This window comes from Staurois parvus, unplaced genomic scaffold (genome assembly GCF_062004578.1).
Source record: "Staurois parvus isolate SC_StPar_1 unplaced genomic scaffold, SC_StPar_1.0 ptg000818l, whole genome shotgun sequence".
Lineage (NCBI taxonomy): Eukaryota > Metazoa > Chordata > Amphibia > Anura > Ranidae > Staurois > Staurois parvus.
In genome coordinates, this window is record NW_028318614.1 from 8,703,377 (window position 1) to 8,716,848 (window position 13,472).

General features: G+C 43.4%; 1 protein-coding gene across 4 annotated transcripts in view; it reads right to left on the reverse strand.

Moving 5' to 3' along the window:
• Positions 1-64: 64 nt before the first annotated feature.
• MYRF (myelin regulatory factor) overlaps positions 65-13,472 on the reverse strand; it is a 215,972-nt gene continuing 202,564 nt past the window's right edge. For all 4 annotated transcript variants that reach the window (XM_089655038.1, XM_089655035.1, XM_089655037.1 and 1 more), the window contains 4 exons: positions 10,676-10,750; positions 10,054-10,156; positions 3,764-3,868; positions 65-1,246 (listed from right to left, as the gene is read on the reverse strand). In XM_089655038.1, coding sequence (XP_089511164.1) covers positions 1,163-1,246; positions 3,764-3,868; positions 10,054-10,156; positions 10,676-10,750 — 367 coding nt within the window. In that variant the 3' untranslated portion in view covers positions 65-1,162. The remainder of the gene's footprint in view (positions 1,247-3,763; positions 3,869-10,053; positions 10,157-10,675; positions 10,751-13,472) is intronic.

The window sequence follows — 13,472 nt, forward strand, 5'->3', positions numbered from 1 at the left end:
ATGGCCTATAATTTGTATTTCTTCTCAAATCTTTTTTTTTTTTTCTACAGATGCACAACACCAGTCTGAGTACAAAGGATTATTTATATATTTATATTGTGGGTATTCATATGCAGACAGGATTTATCAGACCCAGATAACAGGGTACAGGTAAGGGTAGAGCAGTGCAGTTGTAGCAAGGAAATATAAATACAAAATCTGAAATAAAAAAAAAAAAATATTAAAAATGCTTTGAGCTCGCTGGTCCAGAATTAACCCTTCCAGTACTGTAGGACTGGTCCCAGTATGTAGTGAAAGGGTTAAAGTGATGCAATGCGATTAGTGTATTTCAATTACTGTAGGAAAGCCTTATTTACAAGATTTTAAAAATTAAGAGCAGAAATCCAGAAAGACATCTTCGGTGGTCCAGTATTTTGGTCCTTAAAGTCAATTAATTTTTTATTCTTTCTTGAATGGCATTGGCACACCAAGCGCTCAAAGAGTCTTTGGGGTGTTGCCTCTTTTTCAGGCACTTTCATTTGCCTCTTTTACAAGGCTATATTTTGGTCCTTACTGCCAAGTTGAGAATAAGTGCACTTTTCTGGTTAGAGAATTAAATACAAAACACAAGACAAGAAAAAAATAACATAAAATACGACAAAACACAAAAACTGTTCAAAAAATTTCAGTAACTCGAAATAGCTTCTCCAACCCCTTAGCTGCAGCATCTATCAGTTCAGATTGCTTGTTGACAGAGACCTGCAAAAGGGTTTCTTGAAACAGGGAGTTGGTTCTTTCCTGGTAACTGATTTAAAGGGGGAGAGTCAGGAATATGGAGAAGGGTTGTAACAGAATCACAATAATAAACACATAAAAAAAATCATTAACTGTGGGAGAAGCTACACCCATTCTTAGCCATTCATTCCCCTTTATTGGACTAGGGAAATCCCATGTGTCTTGTTTGGGGTAGGGTTCCCTGTGTCTCCAGTGTGAATGCTCTCTGTTTTCCAGTTGGTCCCAGAAGGTTCCAGTGCTGCTTGGTTTGGTCCAGTGTTGTACACATCCAGTGACGGGTGGGGCTGACCCCGTGGCTGCCTGCAGTCTGGGGGGCAAGTGACACATCTTCTGAGTCCGGTACAAGGAGGGAGATATACGTGTGTTTTCCAGCTGTTTGGCAAATGTATCAGTCGCAGAGTCGGTAGAAATTGAAATAATAGTCTGTAACTTGTGAAATATCCACTGTAAAATCATAGCATCCTGATGCCTCCTGGGAGAGAGAAAATAAAGGAACAGTTAGCAGAGGCATATGTGCTAAAATAAAAGAAATAGAAACTTGTGTGATTTGGTTACTTTTAAATGCAACAGAATTTATTTTAAAGTGGAATTAAATCCATCGATTTGGCAGTTTAAAAGAAAAGTTACATTCCCTGCATGCCAGGAGTGCTGTCATGTTTGTTTGTGCTCTCAACCAAACTGTCAAACCATCAAATGACTAGTATCATAACTGATCACATGTGCAACATCATGGAAGTTGAAGATCAGAGGCCAAGATGGCAGCTTCCTTGGATAAGGAGGGTTTAGTTCCAGTTTAAATACTGAATTGCAGGCAAACAGTTATGTAGATAGTCTTGTGACCCACACCCCCCAGTTACATTGTATAGTCAGGTCCTCTCCTACAGATGAGCCTGCAGTTAAAGGGTTGGTTCACCTTTACAGAAAAAATCCACATAACACCCTCCCCACTCCCTGCTGTACTTATCTTTGAGGTTGCTGATCTGTCAGCATCCCTACAGCCAGTCCAGCAATTTGAAGTCCCTGCTCTTCTCCCTCTTTGTGGAGCGCTTCCAGGACATACAGATTAATTCACTGGTGACAGCGATAGCTAATCAGAATAGTTCAGGTCTGTCTAGAAAGCTTTGCATGAAGAAGAGCACAGATTTCACATCCCTGGACTGCTTGTCTGTTGGGGTGCTGACAGTTTAGCATCCACGGAGCCACGTACAGCAGGGTCAGAGGAGGGTGGTAGGGCAGGTGTCTTGTGTTCACCTTTACATTTTTTTTTTTTTCTGGATAGGTGAACTAGTTCCCCTAAATAGATCATGAAGGAGCTGGGGCACAAGGATGAGGTCCTCCCAGTGCTTTGCTTGCTTATAAGTATATTTGTATGTGCCCTTTGCTAAGCAGCAGAGCCCTGATTGGATCGGAGTGCCACTACTTAGGGGGATACTGAAGACCGATATCAGGACAAGTTAAGATGATTATGCTACTATTGTGTAAAAATACAAGGGGCGTTCAAGCCAAACCAGGACTTTTAAATTTACAAGTATAAAAAAGGGATGCTAGTGTGGCGGTACTACAGGTAGTAGTAAGTGGTAAGTGTGTCCTATTACGGATAGGGGGAACACATGTCATGGACCAGTCCAGAGACCATTAATCAGGATGGCAGACAACAGTGTTAGTGCGTGCTGGAACAGCGTGTGGTGATGAAGTTGCTTGTGAACGAAGGTGTAAAACCCGCAGATATCTACAGAAGACTTCGTTCACGAGAAACTTCATCCATACCGGGCCTGAAGGTGTAAAACCCGCAGATATCTACAGAAGACTTCGTTCACGAGAAACTTCATCCATACCGGGCCTGAAGGTGTAAAACCCGCAGATATCTACAGAAGACTTCAAGCACAGTATGGATGAAGCTTCTTGTGAACGAAGGTGTAAAACCCACGGGTATCTATAGAAGACTTCAAGCACAGTATGGATGAAGTTTCTTGTGAACGAACGTGTAAACCTTGCAGGTATCTACAGAAGCCTTCAAGCACAGTATGGATGAAGCTTCTTGTGAACGAAGGTGTAAAACCCACGGGTATCTATAGAAGACTTCAAGCACAGTATGGATGAAGTTTCTTGTGAACGAAGGTGTAAACCTTGCAGGTATCTACAGCAGACTTCAAGCACAGTATGGATGAAGTTTTCTGTGAATGAAGGTGTAAAACCCACGGGTATCTACAGAAGACTTCAAGCACAGTACGGTGATAAGCTGCTTAGCTGCAGTAAGACATTTGAATGGTGTAAACGTTTCAAAGATGGCCGTATGTCCATTAGTGACAATCCGTGGTGGTTCTCAGCCCACAGTAGTCATTCCTGTGAACATTCAGCACATGGAATGCCTGATCCTGGATAATCAATGCATAACCTGTCATGAAATTGCACAAGAGACAAATGTTTCTGTGAGAACAGTGAACACAACGATGACGAAGTGAAGCAGGCTGTCCTAGAATGGTTCAGGCATACTGACAAATCTTTCTATGCTGACGCTTTTCAGGCATTAGTTAAATGCTGGGAAAAATATATAAATGTAGCACTGTAGTATGTTGACAAATAATAGCAGTTTCCACTCCTTGAAATTTGTTCTTTTGTTATATAAACTCAAAAGTTCCGGTGTGATTTGGACACCCCTCGTATATTCAGAACAGAAATAGAATTTGGGGGGGGGGTCCTAATTCCATTGAAAAAAAATGTAACTCCTCAAACAGCATGTCAATGCAAGTTGTGTGTCCCTGTGTACTGATGTGCAATGCAATGTGTGTAAAAAGTTGCAGCAGCCTGCTACACAAAGACACACTTAGAATGCAGTTTGAACTTGCTTACCTTTTCTAAATGCGTAGAGCCAAATTGGATACTTTACTAAAATCCCCTGGTGTTGTTTACAGTATAAAACTATACATTCCCCCCCCCCCTTTTTTTTATTTTTTTCCACAATAAGGTTGCTTGAATGTAACTGGCTTACCGGTGGGGACACCCGCAGGTGGAACGAGAAGTCCTGGGATGGATACACCTGGAGCGACCATAAATGGTACGATGATGGGACTGGTGCAGCACAAACACCTGAAACCTGAGAGAAAGAAAAATTGATGATAAAATATATACAAAGGAAACACATCTACCTGCATAGGGGGTTTGTGAGTCCAGTCCAACCCGTGTGTAGTGCAGTATGCAGTCCATTCAGAACAAAATGGCTGCAACACACCTCCGTGCAAAGAGAAAAAGTCGCTTTGCCACTCTATGGCTAGAGCATTCTTTTGAGCGCAGCAGGTTGTTCTTTTGGATTGTTACAACAATATGGCTGCTGTAAATGGGACCGTTCACCCAGACATTGTCATGGTACTTCAGTCCATCCCACTCTTTTACACTAGCCATGGTAGTTCATTTATTCTTCCTGTCAGTATATCTGTTTTTTCAAACAGACAAGTAGATAAACTGACAGGTCAGCAGAAGACCTGCCTGGCACCAGTGATCTTTTTTTTTTTATTTCGACAACCCGGCCACATCCCATCTCCTCCACTTAACCTCCTCCTTTGCACCTGCACAGTGCATACAATCCACCACCCACTCTGATGGTAATATCTTTGATCTTGTCTTCTCCAACCGCTGCGCTCTTCACAACCTCACTAACATCCCCTTCCCTCTCTCTGACCACAACCTGATTACCTTCTCTATCTCCTCATCCTCCAACGCCTACCCCTCCAAATGTCACACTACTACCAGCCGTAACCTCCGCAACCTTAACCCTGCCCCCCTCCACTCTGCAGCTGATCAACTCCACGACAGCATCTTCCCCCTGTCCTGCCCCGACTTGGCTATGACTGCCTACAACAATGCGCTGTCAACAGTCCTTGACTCACTAGCGCCTTTAACCACACGCAACATCAGACCCTGACCGCTCCAGCTCTGGCAGACTGATCACACCAAAATCCTCAAACTACACAGTCGAGCCCTGGAGCGACTATGGCGCAAAACCAAATCCCAACAAGCCTTCACCCGCTACAAATCTGCCTTCCACACCTACACCTCCTCCCTCCACGCAGCCAAACAAGCCTACTTCCTGACCCTCATCAAGGCCCTCTCATCCAATCCTCGCTAACTCTTCTCCACCTTCAACTCTCTACTCTCGCCACCCCCACCTCCACCCAGCACCTCACTCACCGCCCTTGAGATTGCCAATCACTTCAAAAACAAGATTGACACAATTCGCAAGGAGATCGCCGCAACTCACACGCCCTCTCAACCCGTCCCCTCTCACACAGCTACCCCCTCATCCCCCCTCTCAGTCAACATAACCCGCAGGGACTTCGTCACTGCTCAAACTCCCTCCAACCCCGTTCCCCCTCACTCAGCTACCCCCTCATCACCCCTCTCCCACGGCCCCACCACTGCTCTGACCTCCACTTCCACCCCACCCTACATTCCTCATACTGAAGCCCCCCCAACACTCCGCACCTTTGACCTTACTACCATCGAGGAACTCTCCAAGATCCTCTCTGATGCCCGCCTCACCACCTGCCCCCTCGACCCTATCCCCTCACAACTCCTACGACCTCCCTCCCCCTCCATCCTACGCTCCCTCACCCACATCTTTAATCTCTCCCTCTCCTCCGGCACTTTCCCCTCCCCTCTGAAACATGCACACATCACCCCCATACTTAAAGAGCCCTCCCTGGACCCCAATGACCCGAACAACCTCAGACCCATCTCCCTGCTCCCATTTACATCCAAACTCCTCGAGCTCCTAGTCTACACCCGCCTAAGCTCTCACCTCAACGACAACAACCTCCTTGATCCCCTACAGTCCGGCTTCCGTCCCCTACACTCCACCGAAACTGCCTTACTTAAACTCGCCAACGACCTGCTAACCGCCAAAGCTAATGGCCACTATTCAGTGCTCCTACTTCTTGACCTCTCTGCGGCCTTCGACACAGTCGACCACCCCCTCCTCCTCAAAAAACTACACTCCCTTGGCCTCAGAGATTCTGCTCTCTCCTGGCTCTCATCCTACCTGTCACAACGCTCTTTCAGCGTAATGCTACCACCTCCCCCTCACTCCCCCTCTCTGTTGGGGTCCCTCAAGGCTCCGTCCTCGGGCCCCTTCTCTTCTCCATCTACACCTCCTCCCTTGACCAACTCATACACTCTCACGGCTTCAACTACCACCTCTATGCCGACGACACACAAATCTATCTCTCAACCCCCCACCTCACCACCTCAGTCTCCGCCAGAATCACACACCTGCTGAGCGACATATCAGACTGGATGTCGCTACTTTCCTTAAACTGAACCTCTCCAAAACCGAGTTTCTTGTCTTCCCCCCAGCCCGGACACCACCCCCCATTGACTTCTCCGTCACATCCAACAATGCCACCATCAAACCCGCCCCACAGGCCAGAGTACTTGGTGTCATTCTGGACTCCAACCTATCCTTCCAGCCCCAAGTCCAATCTTTAACAAGCTCGTGCAGATTCCACCTCCGCAACATCGCCAAAATACGCACGTTCCTAACCCCAGAAACCACTAAACAGCTCATCCACTCCCTCATCATATCGCGATTTGATTACTGCAACTCCCTCCTTACTGGCCTGCCTCGCCGCTGGCTATCCCCGCTTCGGTCGATCCTGAATACGGCTGCCAGACTCATTCACCTTTCCAACCGCTCCATTTCTGCCACCCCCCTCTGCCAATCCCTCCACTGGCTTCCGATTGCGCAACGGATCAAATTTAAAATCCTAACACTAACGTACAAAGCTGTCCACCATACTGCCCCAAATTACATCACCGACCTAATATCCAAGTACCACCCAGCACGCACACTCCGCTCCTCACAAGACCTCCTTCTCTCTAGTTCCCTGGCCTCCTCCTCCCATGCCCGCCTCCAGGACTTCTCCAGGGTGTCACCCATCCTCTGGAACTCTCTGCCCCAACCCATCAGATTATCACCTACTCTCCTCTCCTTTAGGCACACCCTGAAAACCCACCTCTTCAGGGAAGCCTACCTCACCCCCTGCTAACTTGCCAACCTCCTCCACTCTTCCTACCACCCCATCCCCCACAGCTATCTCCTCCTGTGTCACCATCCCCTCCCTCCTAAATTGTAAGCTCGAAAGAGCAGGGCCCTCGATCCCCTCATGTTTTGCATTGTATTGTTGTTGTTCTGTCGCATGTTCTGTCCCCCTTTGTAATGTACAGCGCTGAGCGAACTACTTTATAAATACTGTATAATAATAATTTGCAAAAAAATGTGCATTTATTATTTTTGGTCAAAAGGTGAACTTCCAAGTGTTAGTGCTAAGAAGTCTCCCACAGCCACCAGTCACACTTGCGTTAGAAATGTAAATTTGTCTGGTTATGTGCTAAGCGAGAAAGTTGCATAACCCGGGCCTCAAAAAGCAGACACACCCGCCCCATATATGAAGAATTTTTAAAATCTAGCTAAAATGGATTATACAAGACTCAAAAGGAAACCTGTGCTGGAGAAACACATGGCGTGCGGCTGCCAAACGTATAATTAGGCCTGAAACAACTAGTCAACATAATCAATTACAAAAATAGTTGACAACTATTTTCAGTATCGATTAGTTGATCAGTCAGTTAGTTGGTCTGCATACATAATGCCTTATTTGTTTACAGATCAGGAAATATAGTGCAGCACACATACAGCTCAGTACAACGTTCATACATGTCAATATACCCAGTGCAGCACACATACAGCTCAGTACAACGTTCATACATGTCAATATACCCAGTGCAGCACACATAAAGCTCAGTACAACGTTCATACATGTCAATATACCCAGTGCAGCACACATAAAGCTCAGTACAACGTTCATACATGTCAATATACCCAGTGCAGCACACATAAAGCTCAGTACAACGTTCATACATGTCAATATACCCAGTGCAGCACACATAAAGCTTAGTACAACGTTCATACATGTCAATATACCCAGTGCAGCACACATAAAGCTTAGTACAACGTTCATACTTGTCAGTATACCCAGTGCAGCACACATAAAGCTTAGTACAACGTTCATACTTGTCAGTATACCCAGTGCAGCACACATAAAGCTCAGTACAACGTTCATACATGTCAATATACCCAGTGCAGCACACATACAGCTCAGTACAACGTTCATACATGTCAATATACCCAGTGCAGCACACATACAGCTCAGTACAACGTTCATACTTGTCAATATACCCAGTGCAGCACACATAAAGCTCAGTACAACGTTCATACTTGTCAATATACCCAGTGCAGCACACATAAAGCTCAGTACAACGTTCATACTTGTCAGTATACCCAGTGCAGCACACATACAGCTCAGTACAACGTTCATACATGTCAGTATACCCAGTGCAGCACACATACAGCTCAGTACAACGTTCATACATGTCAGTATACCCAGTGCAGCACACATACAGCTCAGTACAACGTTCATACATGTCAGTATACCCAGTGCAGCACACATAAAGCTCAGTACAACGTTCATACATGTCAGTATACCCAGTGCAGCACATATAAAGCTCAGCACACCATACATATATGTCATAGGGGCAGTGCCTCATGGGACTTGTAGCCCTGGGCAGGAGAAGGAAGTGATTAAAAAAAAAAAAAAAAAAAGTATGGCTTTTTTTTATCCTATTTATACTTATCTAGGTGGATGCAGCATCGGGCCCTAAGGGTAAGTACTCAGCGATTACATGACCACTGATCACTGAGTTCTCCTCTCAGCTCTGAGCAGAAAGCAGGACTGTCAGTCACCGCTGTCTGCTCAGCCCCTCCAGCACTCACTGGAGTTGTGGAGGCTGAGAGGCTGAGCCAGGTACCGCTCCAAACTCTGGGGTGGATCTGGACTTTGAAGTCGGGATCTCTTCCCAGCCTGGACTGGCTGAGTGACATCAGCCGACAGTGAACTGAAGTCTGCTGTCAACTGAAAATGGGTCACAGGTGTGCAGAACGAACTGCACGCCTAGGATTCTCATGAGTACAGCCACAAGAGCTTTGGCTGTACTTCTCCTTTAAAGTGATCCTAAAGGCAGGAGTATACTATACTTTGTGGCTTGTTATAGGAGCACTCTGGAGGCAGGAGGAGCCAGAAGTGCCGGCGGGGGACCCAAGAGGAGATCGGAGCTGCTCTGTGCAAAACTATTGCACAGAGCAGGTACGCATAACATGTTTGTTCTTGAAACAAAAATCCAATGTTTACAATGACTAAGGGTTCTGTGCAGGGATGATCAGCATCTGACCCCAGGGAAGCTGAAGGCTGATAGACAGGAGGTAATATAAGACATTGCAAATTAAATTGAAAGTAAAAGTTTACCAGTGTTGTATATTATATTTAAAATGATTATACCCATGTAAACCCTGTATATCCTACTTCTGGGTATGCTTATTGTTATACATATGAAATAATATATATATATGTTATTACTTTCACTGTTTCAAAGTATAAATTAAGCCATTATAGTAGTGATTATCTGCTGTTTCAGTAATATAAAGGGCTCATTTTTGTTTTTTAACCCGATTATGACAGGTGATACAAAAAACATGATGCTGCTGCTGCTGCTGCTGCTAAATGTCTTAGTAACAGCAGGTGCAGATAGCGTGTATCAAGCTATGACCTGGGATTCTGTCATATTACTGTCCTGTCTGAAAAATCTACTAAAATAGTGAAACAGTTTTTTAGGTCTTTTTTTTTTTTTAAACTAAATATAAATTTTGATCTCGAAGTCTGATGATGTATGTACCAGATTCAACCTCTTATAATATATATATCTCTTCTGTCTATTATTCTCAGTTTATTAGAAATTTTATTACCTAAACATATAGCTGGTTGTGTATATTTATGCCTATATATAGATATTCAAGAATAAATTCTTTTTTTTGTAACCTTACATATTAACCAATTTATACACCACACTTTTTTTAGGTTTTCATCTGCTTAATCAAAATTATAATTGGATAACTAATTGATTATACTTATGATCTTAAAATGCTATTTGCCTGGTTGTTGTGCTTATCCATTGGCTTCACTGCTCTCTACATCACTGTCTTGAAACAAGTGCACAGATCAGGAGCACTAATGTTACTTTTGACTTCACTTGCTGCATGCTTGTTCCAAGTAAACTACTCAGAGTTTCCCTTGAGCTACTGTATAATGAGTGGAATTTCTGATTTAGCACTGTTTTCAGTATTTACGGTATTGTATTAGTAAATCACAGATAAACAGACTGTTATCAACAAACCTTGGAGCAGCTGTGATCTTCTGAAGCAGGACTGGTTACAGATGTTGCACAGTTCTTACCCACTGATGATTCACAGAGGTTCACTGACACGGGGAATGTGGAGCTAAACAGGAAACAAATTACGTTTTAAAACAAAAAGGAAATGGAAACTGTACTATTAATGAAGTTGTCCTTTAATTAATCCCGCCAGCCATTTAGTGTGTCTGTTGTGTAAAATACCGTCCTACCTGTTCCAGCAATATTCACTGTACGACCCACCAGAACCACACAGCCTGTGCTTGGAAAATGTCCCCATTGTGTCCTCTTATTGCACTACAGCCCTATTCATTTCTATGTATAAGTTGTCGGCTGGAGGCTACCCCGAGAATAGCTCATTTGTAGGAATGAATGGGGTTGTGGTGCACATACACAGTAATAAGAAGACCTGATGGGGATGTTCTCTGAGCAAAGGCTGTGAGCAGCCAGATAGGGCTGTACAGTAAATATCGCTGGAACTGGAAAGAAGGTAATAGGGATGAAGGTATTTTGCATGGCAGGCTGCACTAAGAAGAGTGGGGGAATTAATTAAAGGACAACTGCAGTAAAGGCCACACAATAAAGACTACAGTCATAGTCCACTTACTTGAGTTCCAGAGTCATTCTGCCTGTCAGGGAGCTGTACTTGCTGAGAGGGAGTGAATATGTGTAATTGCCTGCACTGCAAAGACAGACAAGCATCGATTATTTAACTTCTTTACATAGTACTGAAATATTGTGCAGAACAGAGAACAATAGATCAATCACATCTGAGGCTGCTAAATGAAGTTAGTCTAAATATCCCTACAGCACAGTGTCATGCACTTCTGCTGGGTCCAATTTGGGTGCCAACCAATTAATCTATTGGTAGACTACTGAATTGTGGAAGGGCAATAACACACTCATAGTAAGCCTACATAAAACAGTATCAGCTTTGAAGTACCCATTGATATTAGATGATTGTCACCCTACATTGACAATATCAGTGGTCTCAGGCATCAATGCTAACATCTCTGGATAACAACAGGCGTCGGCAGACATCTCAGCTAACAGATCTTATTGAAAGCCAGAGTGGCCTTGTTTCCCCAGACTCTGAGCGGTGACATAGGGGTCTGCTGTACACACCATGAACACAAATATAAATCAATCCACTGGTCATAACATTACTAAACATCTGACCTTTGTCAAAGGTCTTAATCCAGGTTTTGGATGAAGACAAACTGAAGGTCTGAATGCTGCACTTTCTTTTTTTCCCATAATATTTTTTATTAAATAAAGCACGTTTTTGAGATTTCAAATATTATTTCAGGTAAGAAAGAGAGGAAGAAAAAAAACAAGTAAAAAACCCAGAACAGTCATCAGACCATACTCATAGCATTGAAAAACAATTGGGCCAAATCCATAATCTACCTTGCCAAGTCCATAATCCACAATAACCTCGCTGTTGCACTTTTTAAACTACGATTTTACTTTTAGGTTAAAAAAATTCAAGGTGCATGAAACCAAAAGGTGAACAAAGTCTTAGGCCTGTTTCACATAGGCTTGAGCTTTGGCAGTTTTTTTTTTATTTTTTAGAAAGAGTAGAAAATCTTTTAGAAAATGCTGCAGAGATTGACCCTTGGACCTCTTTCACATGGGGTAAACTCTGTTATTATTAGCAGAGGATCTGTCCGCTGATTCCCTGCTGATCACTGCAGAGTGGGCAGATGACAGGTCCGTGTCCGCTCAGATTAAGCCAAGCGGACATGGACAGAGCCCAATCTCCTCTATGGACGGCTGGGTGTAAATGGACTCCGCTATCCATTTACGCCCAACTGCCTTCTGATCTGATCCGCCTAAGCGGAGAAAGAAGGATCCCCTTCCATTTTATATTAGCGGACCGGATTGTTTTTTTAATTATATCTTTTATTGAATTTTCCATTACAAAAGAAAACAAAAGAACCTTTTACCATACAATTCACATATACGCAAATTCCATTTAAAATTTTCTATTCCTTACATGGAAATTATGTGGTATCCAAATATTCTTCTCTAATTGTGCCTTACTCATATTCTCTTCCATATTTACCCAACACTTCCCTTGTGAATTATGTGTCCAATCTACAATCCGTGATCACCGATAAATAGTATTTCCTAAAATTAGGCAGGTTTAATCCTCCGTTCTCTTTTGTCCTACACAGAATCTCATATTTAATTCTTAGTTTCTTATTTGTCCATATAAATCTAAGTATCATCCTCTTTAATATCCTGAAGAAAGACCCTGGTAGATGTATTGGGAGCATGTGAATCTTGTACAGATTTTTTGGTACTATCACCATCTTTACCAAGTTTATGCGACCTATCCAAGAGGCCCCTCCCTTTGAAAGTCTCCCCAACTCATCCTTTGTTTCGTTTATTAGTGGAATATAATTTGCCAGGTATAGGCTTTTTATTGAAGGGGTTAACTTTATTCCCAGATAACCTAGTTCCTTTTCTCTCCATGTAAATGGAGAGTTTTTTTGTAGAGTTTGCTTCTCTATCTTTGGGACACTGATATTCAATATCTCTGACTTTGCCGGGTTTATTTTCAAGTTTGATAACTCTCCATACTGTTTTAATAGTCTCGTTAAATTAAGCAATGTTATTCTGGGGTTTACAATATACAACAACATATCATCTGTGTACGCTGCCACCTTGTGCTCCTATCTCCTATCTTTATTCCTGTTATGTCTACACATTTTCTTACCATCCCAGCACTGGTTCCAGGGATAATACAAACAGCAAAGAAGAGAGTGGGCATCCCTGTCTAGTTCCATTATACATTTTAAAGAACTGTGAGAGGGCTCCGTTGAACTTTACTGCTGCTGACGGAATTTTATAGAGTCCTTTTATCCACTTTAACATTTTATGCCCCAAACCTAATGCTTCTAACGAGTCTAACATGAATCCCCAATCAACTCGTCAAAAGCTTTTTCCGCATCAATTGACAGGAATATTGTCGACAATTTCTCTCTCATTGCTTTTTGTAAAAAGAGCAACGATCTCAAACCGTTGTCCCTCCCTACTCTGCCAGGAATGAATCCCACCTGATCCTTGTCCGTTGGTCCACTCTGGCATCAACTCCCTCAGCCTAGTTGCCAATGCCTTAGCGTATAGTTTTGTGTCGGTATTTAATAATGATATGGGCCTATAGTTGGCGCACTGTGAACTGTCCTTCCCTTCTTTAAGTATAATTGTTATGAATGTTTGCAGTGATTCTTCTCTCATTACCAACCCCCCTACCACCGCGTTCATATATGAACACATTTTAGGGACCAAAAGATCTTTAAATTTCTTGTAGTAACCTACAGTATATCTGTCGGTGCCTGGGCTCTTCCCTACTGCTATACTCTTCAGGGCCAAAGTGATTTCCTCCGGTGTGATAG